This window comes from Oncorhynchus nerka, linkage group LG24, assembly GCF_034236695.1.
Source record: "Oncorhynchus nerka isolate Pitt River linkage group LG24, Oner_Uvic_2.0, whole genome shotgun sequence".
Classification (NCBI taxonomy): domain Eukaryota; kingdom Metazoa; phylum Chordata; class Actinopteri; order Salmoniformes; family Salmonidae; genus Oncorhynchus; species Oncorhynchus nerka.
Genome location: NC_088419.1, coordinates 1,809,690 through 1,822,928, shown reverse-complemented (window position 1 = coordinate 1,822,928; position 13,239 = coordinate 1,809,690). Strand labels below are relative to the sequence as shown.

At 41.9% G+C, this 13,239-nt stretch overlaps 1 protein-coding gene and 1 long non-coding RNA gene across 2 annotated transcripts in view; one reads left to right on the top strand and one right to left on the bottom strand.

Annotated features, from left to right (window-relative positions):
- Window positions 1-10,976: 10,976 nt before the first annotated feature.
- The window catches only part of LOC115125436 (runt-related transcription factor 2-like), a 195,991-nt gene continuing 193,728 nt past the window's right edge, over window positions 10,977-13,239 (bottom strand). Inside the window, exon 7 of the mRNA XM_065008540.1 lies at window positions 10,977-13,239. This exon is cut by the window's right edge and continues 283 nt beyond it. Within this exon, the coding sequence (XP_064864612.1) occupies window positions 13,041-13,239 (199 nt within the window). The 3' untranslated portion in view covers window positions 10,977-13,040.
- LOC135564270 (uncharacterized) overlaps window positions 12,647-13,239 on the top strand; it is a 55,752-nt gene continuing 55,159 nt past the window's right edge. The window contains exon 1 of the long non-coding RNA XR_010460832.1: window positions 12,647-13,239. This exon is cut by the window's right edge and continues 11 nt beyond it. This is a non-coding gene — a long non-coding RNA (uncharacterized LOC135564270).

The window sequence follows — 13,239 nt, the reverse complement described above, 5'->3', positions numbered from 1 at the left end:
AGAACTATCACCACTAATACACCTAAGGGAACAATGGTGAGTTCTAGAACCATCACCAGTAATAAACCTCAGGGCCCAATGGTGAATTCTAGAACTATCACCACTAATACACCTAAGGGAACAATGGTGAGTTCTAGAACCATCACCAGTAATAAACCTCAGGGCCCAATGGTGAATTCTAGAACTATCACCACTAATACACCTAAGGGAACAATGGTGAGTTCTAGAACCATCACCAGTAATAAACCTCAGGGCCCAATGGTGAATTCTAGAACTATCACCACTAATACACCTAAGGGAACAATGGTGAGTTCTAGAACCATCACCGGTAATAAACCTCAGGGCCCAATGGTGAGTTCTAGAACCATCACCGGTAATAAACCTCAGGGCCCAATGGTGAATTATATAACCATCACCAGTAATAAACCTGAGGGAACAAGGGTGAGTTCTAGAACCATCACAAGTAATAAACCTAAGGGAACAAGGGTGAGTTCTAGAACCATCACCAGTAATAAACCTGAGGGAACAAGGGTGAATTATATAACCATCACCAGTAATAAACCTGAGGGAACAAGGGTGATTTCTAGAACCATCACCAGTAATAAACCTAAGGGAACAATGGTGAGTTCTAGAACCATCACCAGTAATAAACCTAAGGGAACAATGGTGAGTTCTAGAACCATCACCAGTAATAAACCTAAGGGAACAATGGTGAGTTCTGGAGCCAGTAAGCTGATTGGCTGTATGTTGGAAGTACAGACTGTATATAGGAAGAACAGTCAGCTGATTGGCTGTATATAGGAAGAACAGTCAGCTGATTGGCTAAGATCAGTATGACCACCATATATGTAAAATACGAAACCTGCTGAGATTAAATGCTGATTTTAAAGCATCACAACTCTGAACTTGTTCAGTAATGATACAGGAGTCTAAAACTATTTGTTTAGACAGAATGAACGGGGAATGACCCTGCTTTAGTGAATGAACGGTTTTCCAGAATTTACAGGGAGTCTGCCATAGCGCGAAGGAACTAGTTTGATTTGGCCTGTATAACCGAGGCAAAGGCAGCCCACTACTCTACTACCACATATCTAGAACCAAAATCCATGTGTACATGTGTGTGGTGTGTTTGTGTGTGTGTGTGTGTGTGTGTGTGTGTGTGTGTGTGTGTGTGTGTGGTGTGTTTGTGTGTGGTGTGTTTGTGTGTGGTGTGTTTGTGTGTGGTGTGTGTGTGTGTGGTGTGTTTGTGTGTGGTGTGTTTGTGTATGCTTGTCTGTACTTGTGTGTCTCTTCACAGTCCCTGCTGTTCCATAAGGTGTATTTTTACCTGTTTATTAAATCTGATTCTCCTGCTGCATCAGTTACCTGATGTGGAGTAGAGTTCCATGTAGTCATGGCTCTATGTAGTACTGTGGAATAGAGTTCCATGTAGTCATGGCTCTATGTAGTACTGTGGAATAGAGTTCCATGTAGTCATGGCTCTATGTAGTACTGTGGAATAGAGTTCCATGTAGTCATGGCTCTATGTAGTACTGTGGAATAGAGTTCCATGTAGTCATGTCTCTATGTAGTACTGTGGAATAGAGTTCCATGTAGTCATGGCTCTATGTAGTACTGTGGAATAGAGTTCCATGTAGTCATGGCTCTATGTAGTACTGTGGAATAGAGTTCCATGTAGTCATGGCTCTATGTAGTACTGTGGAATAGAGTTCCATGTAGTCATGGCTCTATGTAGTACTGTGGAATAGAGTTCCATGTAGTCATGGCTCTATGTAGTACTGTGGAATAGAGTTCCATGTAGTCATGGCTCTATGTAGTACTGTGGAATAGAGTTCCATGTAGTCATGGCTCTATGTAGTACTGTGGAATAGAGTTCCATGTAGTCATGGCTCTATGTAGTACTGTGGAATAGAGTTCCATGTAGTCATGGCTCTATGTAGTACTGTGGAATAGAGTTCCATGTAGTCATGGCTCTATGTAGTACTGTGGAATAGAGTTCCATGTAGTCATGGCTCTATGTAGTACTGTGGAATAGAGTTCCATGTAGTCATGGCTCTATGTAGTACTGTGGAATAGTTCCCTGTAGTCATAGCTCTATGTAGTACTGTGGAATAGAGTTCCATGTAGTCATGTCTCTATGTAGTACTGTGGAATAGAGTTCCGTGTAGTCATGGCTCTATGTAGTACTGTGGAGTAGAGTTCCATGTAGTCATGGCTCTATGTAGTACTGTGGAATAGAGTTCCATGTAGTCATGGCTCTATGTAGTACTGTGGAATAGAGTTCCATGTAGTCATGGCTCTATGTAGTACTGTGGAATAGAGTTCCATGTAGTCATGGCTCTATGTAGTACTGTGGAATAGAGTTCCATGTAGTCATGGCTCTATGTAGTACTGTGGAATAGAGTTCCATGTAGTCATGGCTCTATGTAGTACTGTGGAATAGAGTTCCATGTAGTCATGGCTCTATGTAGTACTGTGGAATAGAGTTCCATGTAGTCATGGCTCTATGTAGTACTGTGGAATAGAGTTCCATGTAGTCATGGCTCTATGTAGTACTGTGGAATAGAGTTCCATGTAGTCATGGCTCTATGTAGTACTGTGGAATAGAGTTCCATGTAGTCATGGCTCTATGTAGTACTGTGGAATAGAGTTCCATGTAGTCATGGCTCTATGTAGTACTGTGGAATAGTTCCCTGTAGTCATGGCTCTATGTAGTACTGTGGAATAGAGTTCCATGTAGTCATGTCTCTATGTAGTACTGTGGAATAGAGTTCCGTGTAGTCATGGCTCTATGTAGTACTGTGGAGTAGAGTTCCATGTAGTCATGGCTCTATGTAGTACTGTGGAATAGAGTTCCATGTAGTCATGTCTCTATGTAGTACTGTGGAATAGAGTTCTATGTAGTCATGGCTCTATGTAGTACTGTGGAGTAGAGTTCCATGTAGTCATGTCTCTATGTAGTACTGTGGAATAGAGTTCCATGTAGTCATGGCTCTATGTAGTACTGTGCGCCTCCCATAGTCAGTTCTGGACTTGGGGACTGTGAAGAGACCTCTGGTGGCATGTCTTGTGGGGCAGCTTGTTAACACTTCTTACAAAAACACGTAGTGATGAAGTCAATCTCTCCTCTACTTTGAGCCATGCGCCATCACAGCCGCAATATTTGTGACCTGTTGTCACAAGAAAAGGGCAACCAGTGAAGAACAAACACCATTGTAAATACAACCCATATTTATGTCTATTTATTTTCCCTTGTGTACTTTAACTATTTGCACATCATTACGACACTGTATGGACATAATATGACATTTGAAATGTCTTTATTCTTTTGGAACTTCTGTGAGGGTAATGTTTACTGTTCATTTCTATTGCTTATTTCACTTTTGTTTATTATCTACTTCACTTGCTTTGGCAATGTTAACATATGTTTCCCATGCCAATAAAGCCCTTAAATTAGAGAGAGAGAGAGAGATAACCAGATGGTGATTGGTAAAGTTCTTCATGTTCCGCAGCCACACTGATGTCCAGAAGTAGAACGGGATGATGTGATGTGACCAGTGATGTAGTGGTCACTAAACCTCCAGATAATGACTGTATCACCCAGTGATGTAGTGGTCACTAAACCTCCAGATAATGACTGTATCACCCAGTGATGAAGTGGTCACTAAACCTCCAGATAATGACTGTATCACCCAGTGATGAAGTGGTCACTAAACCTCCAGATAATGACTGTATCACCCAGTGATGTAGTGGTCACTAAACCTCCAGGTAATGACTGTATCACCCAGTGATGTAGTGGAGTCACTAAACCTCCAGATAATGACTGTATCACCCAGTGATGTAGTGGTCACTAAACCTCCAGGTAATGATTGTATCACCCAGTGATGTAGTGGAGTCACTAAACCTCCAGATAATGACTGTATCACCCAGTGATGTAGTGGTCACTAAACCTCCAGATAATGACTGTATCACCCAGTGATATAGTGGTCACTAAACCTCCAGATAATGACTGTATCACCCAGTGATGTAGTGGAGTCACTAAACCTCCAGGTAATGACTGTATCACCCAGTGATATAGTGGTCACTAAACCTCCAGATAATGACTGTATCACCCAGTGATGTAGTGGAGTCACTTAACCTCCAGATAATGACTGTATCACCCAGTGATGTAGTGGTCACTAAACCTCCAGATAATGACTGTATCACCCAGTGATGTAGTGGAGTCACTAAACCTCCAGATAATGACTGTATCACCCAGTGATGTAGTGGAGTCACTTAACCTCCAGATAATGACTGTATCACCCAGTGATGAAGTGGTCACTAAACCTCCAGATAATGACTATCAAAATCAAATCAAATGTTATTTGTCACATACACATGGTTAGCAGATGTTAATGCGAGTGTAGCGAAATGCTTGTGCTTCTAGTTCCGACAATGCAGTAATAACCAACAAGTAATCTAACTAACAATTCCAAAACTACTGTCTTATACACACAAGTGTAAGGGGATAAAGAATATGTACATAAAGGTCTATGAATGAGTGATGGTACAGAGCGGCATAGGCAAGATACAGTAGATGGTATTGAGTACAGTATATACATATGAGATGAGTAAACAAAGTGGCATAGTTAAAGTGGCTAGTGATACATGTATTACATAAAGATGCAGTAGATGATATAGAGTACAGTATATACATATACATATGAGATGAATAATGTAGGGTATGTAAACATTATATTAGGTAGCATTCTTTAAAGTGGCTAGTGATATATTTGACATAATTTCCCATCAATTCCCATTATTAAAGTGGCTGGAGTTGAGTCAGTGTGTTGGCAGCAGCCACTCAATGTTAGTGGTGGCTGTTTACCAGTCTGATGGCCTTGAGATAGAAGCTGTTTTTCAGTCTCTCGGCCCAAGCTTTGATGCACCTGTACTGACCTCGCCTTCTGGATGATAGCGGGGTGAACAGGCAGTGGCTCGGGTGGTTGTTGTCCTTGATGATCTTTATGGCCTTCCTGTAACATCGGGTGGTGTAGGTGTCCTGGAGGGCAGGTAGTTTGCCCCCGGTGATGCGTTGTGCAGACCTCACTACCCTCTGGAGAGCCTTACGGTTGTGGGCAGAGCAGTTGCCGTACCAGGCAGTGATACAGCCCGACAGGATGCTCTCGATTGTGCATCTGTAGAAGTTTGTGAGTGCTTCTGGAGACAAGCCACATTTCTTCAGCCTCCTGAGGTTGAAGAGGCGCTTCTGCGCCTTCTTCACCACACTGTCTGTGACCAATTCAGTTTGTCCGTGATGTGAACTTAAAACTTTCCACCTTCTCCACCACTGTACCGGTGATCCCACTGCTGTTTCCTGAAGTCCACAATCATCTCCTTTGTTTTGTTGACGTTGAGTGTGAGGTTATTTTCCTGACACCACACTCCGAGGGCCCTCACCTCCTCCCTGTAGGCCGTCTCCTCGTTGTTGGTAATCAAGCTTACCACTGTAGTGTCGTCCGCAAACTTGATGATTGAGTTGGAGACGTGCATGGCCACACAGTCGTGGGTGAACAGGGAGTACAGGAGAGGGCTCAGAACGCACACTTGTGGGGCCCCAGTTTTGAGGATCAGCGGGGTGGAGATGTTGTTACCTACCCTCACCACCTGGGGGCGGCCCGTCAGGAAGTCCAGTACCCAGTTGCACAGGGCATGGTCGAGACCCAGGGTCTCGAGCTTGATGATGAGTTTGGAGGGTACTATGGTGTTAAATGCTGAGCTGTAGTCGATGAACAGCATTCTCACATAGGTATTCCTCTTGTCCAGATGGGTTAGGGCCGTGTGCAGTGTGGTTGAGATTGCATCGTCTGTGGACCTATTGGGGCGATAAGCAAATTGGAGTGGGTCTAGGGTGTCAGGTAGGGTGGAGGTGATATGTTCCTTGACTAGTCTCTCAAAGCATTGAAAGCACTGAAGTTTGAACAGGTCAGACTAAACCTACCGAATTCTGGTATCCCCATCGACGACCTTGGTGAGCAGGCAAGCGGTGAGGGTAGAGGTGAGGCAAACACACACACACACACACACACACACACGCACACACACACACACACACACGCACACACACACACACACACACACACACGCACACACACACACACACACACGCACACACACACAAACACGCACACACGCACACACACACACACACACACACACAGCACTGATTACATTGTCAGTATGATATGACTGTCAAATGATTATCCTGGTGGATCACCTTTCTATTTCACTTCATGGCGCAGTGATGAGGCCGGTTCCACCAGGTTATGAAGGTTAATTGGGACAAAACTTGAAACTGTTAGTACCTTTCAACCTGGTCAAATGTCACCAACCTGATTCAAGTCCCTGTTCCATTTCTAGGAATGCTCACAGCGAGGGTCCCTGTTCCATTTATAGGAATGCTCACAGCGAGCGTCCCTGTTCCATTTATAGGAATGCTCACAGCGAGGGTCCCTGTTCCATTTATAGGAATGCTCACAGCGAGGGTCCCTGTTCCATTTATAGGAATGCTCACAGCGAGGGTCCCTCTTCCATTTATAGGAATGCTCACAGCGAGGGTCCCTGTTCCATTTATAGGAATGCTCACAGCGAGGGTCCCTGTTCCATTTATAGGAATGCTCACAGCTAGCATCCCTGTTCCATTTCTAGGAATGCTCACAGCGAGCGTCCCTGTTCCATTTCTAGGAATGCTCACAGCGAGGGTCCCTGTTCCATTTATAGGAATGCTCACAGCTAGCGTCCCTGTTCCATTTATAGGAATGCTCACAGCGAGGGTCCCTGTTCCATTTATAGGAATGCTCACAGCGAGGGTCCCTGTTCCATTTATAGGAATGCTCACAGCGAGGGTCCCTGTTCCATTTATAGGAATGCTCACAGCGAGGGTCCCTGTTCCATTTATAGGAATGCTCACAGCTAGCGTCCCTGTTCCATTTCTAGGAATGCTCACAGCGAGCGTCCCTGTTCCATTTATAGGAATGCTCACAGCGAGGGTCCCTGTTCCATTTATAGGAATGCTCACAGCTAGCGTCCCTGTTCCATTTATAGGAATGCTCACAGCGAGCGTCCCTGTTCCATTTCTAGGAATGCTCACAGCGAGGGTCCCTGTTCCATTTATAGGAATGCTCACAGCGAGCGTCCCTGTTCCATTTATAGGAATGCTCACAGCGAGGGTCCCTGTTCCATTTATAGGAATGCTCACAGCTAGCGTCCCTGTTCCATTTCTAGGAATGCTCACAGCGAGCGTCCCTGTTCCATTTCTAGGAATGCTCACAGCGAGGGTCCCTGTTCCATTTATAGGAATGCTCACAGCTAGCGTCCCTGTTCCATTTCTAGGAATGCTCACAGCGAGGGTCCCTGTTCCATTTATAGGAATGCTCACAGCTAGCGTCCCTGTTCCATTTCTAGGAATGCTCACAGCGAGCGTCCCTGTTCCATTTCTAGGAATGCTCACAGCGAGGGTCCCTGTTCCATTTATAGGAATGCTCACAGCTAGCGTCCCTGTTCCATTTATAGGAATGCTCACAGCGAGGGTCCCTGTTCCATTTATAGGAATGCTCACAGCGAGCGTCCCTGTTCCATTTATAGGAATGCTCACAGCGAGGGTCCCTGTTCCATTTATAGGAATGCTCACAGCGAGGGTCCCTGTTCCATTTATAGGAATGCTCACAGCGAGGGTCCCTGTTCCATTTATAGGAATGCTCACAGCGAGGGTCCCTGTTCCATTTATAGGAATGCTCACAGCGAGGGTTTGGTGATGCTGAGTGTGTCCTTGATGGTCTTCTATATGCTGCATGTTCTGCTGCAAACTAGACCTCTCAAACAACTGCAGCAGGCAATCCTCATAAAAAATGTACTTCCTCATCTTATGATGTGGTGTTGACTAAGAGGGCTGTGACTGGGATGGTTGTGACTAAGAGGGCTGTGACTGGGAGGGCCTGTGACTGGGAGGGCTGTGACTGGGAGGGCCTGTGACTGGGAGGGCCTGTGACTGGGAGGGCCTGTGACTGGGAGGGCCTGTGACAGGGTGATAAAATACAGCCAAGTGGTAAATTTCATTTTGTTGTGAAGAAAGGACAAAGCTTTTTAATAATGTACTTCACAGTGACTACTAGTTGTATCTGCTTAGCTGGGTAATTAATCTACTACTTTATAAAATGGCTATTTTCTATTCTAACTTCACATAACACACATTACCGTTCTTGATGAAGCAGTCCTTGTCAAAATAATTGTATGATATACAGATGTAGACTGACTGTAGCTCACGATTGGATTAGATTCAGGTCGGTGATTCCGTTACGATTGGATTAGATTCAGGTCGGTGATTCCGTCACGATTGGATTAGATTCAGGTCGGTGATTCCGTCACGATTGGATTAGATTCAGTTCGGTGATTCCGTTACGTTTTGTTGTTTACAGAGTCAGACATGAGTTAGCTGTCAACAAATATGGACGTATACATTTCATTATTTTTTAATTTAATTTACTTAAAGCCAGAATCTGGAGTTTGTGTTTCAGCCACATAGAGGAGGATATCCCCAATTCTTAAGTGTTTTCCTGTTTTAGCAATTACATATACTGTTGCTTGATATCCCAAGACCGGTGTTGGTATATATTCCACATATTTAGTTACTATAGGCATATCCTGTTATGCCATTTACCCACAGAAATAGATCTAAAATATCCACATCCTAATGGATCAATATTACCTGTAGAGCAAGGGTGTCCAACAGGCCAATCACCTATAAGCAGCTCACCAAACAATTCTAAAAGTACATACAATTTTCACGTGTTCCAACATAAACTGTCATAAACAAATCTCACAACTATCAGACACCTCAAGCTCCCAGTTTCTATGTAATCAAGGCAACATTGACATTATCCCCTGGTGTAAACTAAGATGGCGCCAGAGAAGAAGGCTGACGTTTTCCGTGTTGCTATCCAATTGTGTTTTTTGTTCAATTCTTTGTGTTGTTTGTAACTTCCCCGGGAACAAGCCCAGATCCCCGTCATTTGTGTGAAGAGAAGGATGAGAAAGAGGAGCCGGAGATCGGGCTGCTTTCTGAGAATTCATAGGCGATTTAATAAACCCCCACTGCCTTCCATTCTGCTAGCAAACGTGCAATCTTTGGAAAATATACTGCACTGTTGGAGCTAGAAACACAAGCATTTAGTTAGATATTACTGTACTGTTGGAGCTAGGAACACAAGCATTTAGTTAGATACTACTACACTGTTGGAGCTAGAAACACAAGCATTTAGTTAGATATTACTGTACTGTTGGAGCTAGAAACACAAGCATTTAGTTAGATATTACTGCACTGTTGGAGCTAGAAACACAAGCATTTAGTTAGATATTACTGTACTGTTGGAGCTAGGAACACAAGCATTTAGTTAGATACTACTATACTGTTGGAGCTAGAAACACAAGCATTTAGTTAGATACTACTATACTGTTGGAGCTAGGAACACAAGCATTTAGTTAGATATTACTGTTGGAGCTAGGATCACAAGCATTTAGTTAGATATTACTGCACTGTTGGAGCTAGAAACACAAGCATTTAGTTAGATATTACTGCACTCTTGGAGCTGGAAACACAAGCATTTAGTTAGATACTACTGTTGGAGCTGGAAACACAAGCATTTAGTTAGATACTACTGTTGGAGCTGGAAACACAAGCATTTAGTTAGATACTACTGCACTGTTGGAGCTAGAAACACAACCATTTAGTTAGATACTACTATACTGTTGGAGCTAGAAACACAAGCATTTAGTTAGATACTACTGCACTGTTGGAGCTAGAAACACAAGCATTTAGTTAGATATTACTGTACTGTTGGAGCTAGAAACACAAGCATTTAGTTAGATACTACTACACTGTTGGAGCTAGAAACACAAGCATTTAGTTATATATTACTGTACTGTTGGAGCTAGGAACACAAGCATTTAGTTATATATTACTGTACTGTTGGAGCTAGAAACACAAGCATTTAGTTAGATATTACTGCACTGTTGGAGCTAGAAACACAAGCATTTAGTTAGATATTACTGCACTGTTGGAGCTAGAAACACAAGCATTTAGTTAGATATTACTGTACTGTTGGAGCTAGAAACACAAGCATTTAGTTAGATACTACTACACTGTTGGAGCTAGAAACACAAGCATTTAGTTAGATATTACTGTTGGAGCTAGGAACACAAGCATTTAGTTAGATACTACTGCACTGTTGGAGCTAGAAACACAAGCATTTAGTTAGATATTACTGTTGGAGCTAGAAACACAAGCATTTATTTAGATATTACTGTTGGAGCTAGAAACACAAGCATTTAGTTAGATATTACTGCACTGTTGGAGCTAGAAACACAAGCATTTAGTTAGATATTACTGTTGGAGCTAGAAACACAAGCATTTCTCTACACCCGCAATAACATCTGCCAAATATGTGTATGTGACCAATACATTTAGATTTGATTTAGACCATGTATCTGTCTGGCCAAAAAGAATGACATGAATGACATGCTGTTCTTTAACCAGACAGCATCAGAAACATGGTCTACACATACTAGACATACTGAGTCAGAGCTGCATATGATCGATATTTAAAATAAATTATCTATATTTTTATTATTTTATTTGGAAGGTATTATCTAACTATAACTAAACGAAAATGCCCGTCCAAACAAAAATATTAGTCAAACACTTATTTTTCAGAGGCAATAGATGAGATAATAATAAATATATATATTTTTTTTATAATTTATTGGAAATGTGAGTCTGTTTATCTATTAGCTATTATCTATTGCCTCTGAAAAATAAGTGTTTGACTAATATTTTTGTCACTATTTGTGTTGATGAAATTAGCACTGAATAATGTGGCTGGATGCCAAACCAAAAAAATAACAACAGCAAAATAAGAAATAAACAGATTTTTCATCCAGAATATTTTTATTTATTTATTTTTTTACAAATGTCAAACAAAAGTGGTCAGATTATTAATTCATTCATTCATAAATGAAAAGTAAAATAAATAAAATATTGTTGTGTTTTTGAAACACCAAAATATACTTTTTAGAAAGTCCTCTGTAGCACATCTGACCAGAACTACTATGGTTTCAGGGAAGTAACAGGTTGTTAATCAGGGCTGCTGTACATCTAATGGAAATATAATGATGTACTGTGGTGAACATGAATATGACTAGGGTTGCACAATTCCGGAAACGTTCCCCAAATCCCCTGGTTTTCCAGAAATTCAGATTGGAGGATTCCCGTATTTCCTGTTTATTCCCTTATAATTGTAGGCATCTTTACAACCAGTATTCCTGGAAAACAGGGGACGTTTTGGGAAACTTAACAGCATTTTAAAATCCGATATGTGACTGTAGATGGTGGCTGATACTGAGCTGGACATACAGTCATGAATATGGGTCTCATCAACTATATTTAGGTTTGACGAGCTACCGTACGGTGGCGTATTGTACTGCGGACCCATAAAGGCCTGGTACAACCACCCTGATCTACCTGTCTACCTGTCTACCTGATCTACCTGTGTACCTGTGTACCTGATCTACCTGTCTGACAAATACACACAGATTCAACCTGATAAAAATATAAAGTACAAGCGTGTCTATGGTCAGAGTCAGTTTGTCATCACACATGCTGTTGTTGTAACTGTTGTACTGTATGAATTCAGAGCCTCATGTTTTTGATTCTGTAATCTAGTGTGTCATTGCTTTTTACGCGTAAAAGATTTCATCATTCAGATTCAATTATTATTGTTTACAGAGGAAATAGCTTTTCGTTTATCTTTGGAGAGGAATTTTAAATGTATAAACACATTTGAAAAAATAATATTATGTTAAAACTATTGTTTTAAAATCAGTTAACTTAAATGACCAACGAAAAAGACTGTTAACGTAATCATGTAGATGCATAAAAATATTCAGAATACAGAATTCTACCACTCAAGTGTTAAAATACCGGACATCATTTATGTCTTCATAAGTTAAAACTTCTCACCAATAATATACCATTTAAATTAATTGATTTAAAATGAGCATATAGACATTTTAAAGCAAACTTTGTTCATACCACCACATCGCAACATAGCTGTTACTCTTATCATCACCATGGTAACATACTGTACGTGTTTCTGTCCTCTTTTGCTACTCAGTGCTTGTCCTGTTATATAGTCCTGTTATATAGTCCTGTTATATAGTCCTGTTATATAGTCCTGTTATATAGTCCTGTTATATAGTCCTGTTATATAGTCCTGTTATATTGTCCTGTTATATAGTCCTGTTATATAGTCCTGTTATATAGTCCTGTTATATAGTCCTGTTATATAGTCCTGTTATATAGTCCTGTTATATTGTCCTGTTATATAGTCCTGTTATATTGTCCTGTTATATAGTCCTGTTATATAGTCCTGTTATATAGTCCTTATAGTCCTGTTATATAGTCCTGTTATATAGTCCTGTTATATAGTCCTGTTATATTGTCCTGTTATATAGTCCTGTTATATAGTCCTGCTATATAGTCATGCTATATTGTCCTGCTATATTGTCCTGCTATATTGTCCTGCTATATTGTCCTGCTATATTGTCCTGCTATATTGTCCTAGTACAACAACATACTCAGCTAAAAGCCTTATACAAATACAAATACTACACAAAACAAGCTGTCTGCTACAAATAGCCTGAAGCGTTGTCCCGTAAGTTGTGGATGACACTGGAGAATTGCTGCTTTTTAATCAGAACTCAAAAATTCATTTGAAAGGTTTTGTGCTTTAAAACCATGGCATTAGTTTACGTTGCCTTCTTCTCCTCCTCCTCTTCATCCTCCTCTCCTCCTCCTCCTCCTCTTCATCCTCCTCTCCTCCTCTTCATCCTCTCCTACTCCTCCTCCTCCTCTCCTCCCCCTCTCCTCCCCCTCTTCATCCTCCTCTCCATCCTCCTCTCCTCCTCCTCTCCATCCTCCTCTTCCTCCTTCCCTCCCCCTTTTCTCCTCAGTAAGGTCTCCAGACAGCTTCATCCATGCGTCCCCCAGCAGAGTTGAGTACTGTTGGGGAGTTGCTGTGACTCCCGTCCCCCTCCACCTCTCCATCTGCCTGGCTGGGCAGGTTAGGGTTAACCAGGGAGCTACCGGTGGAGGCGCTGGTGCAGGGAGGAACCATTCTGGAGGGGGAGCGGTCCCCCCCGGGAACC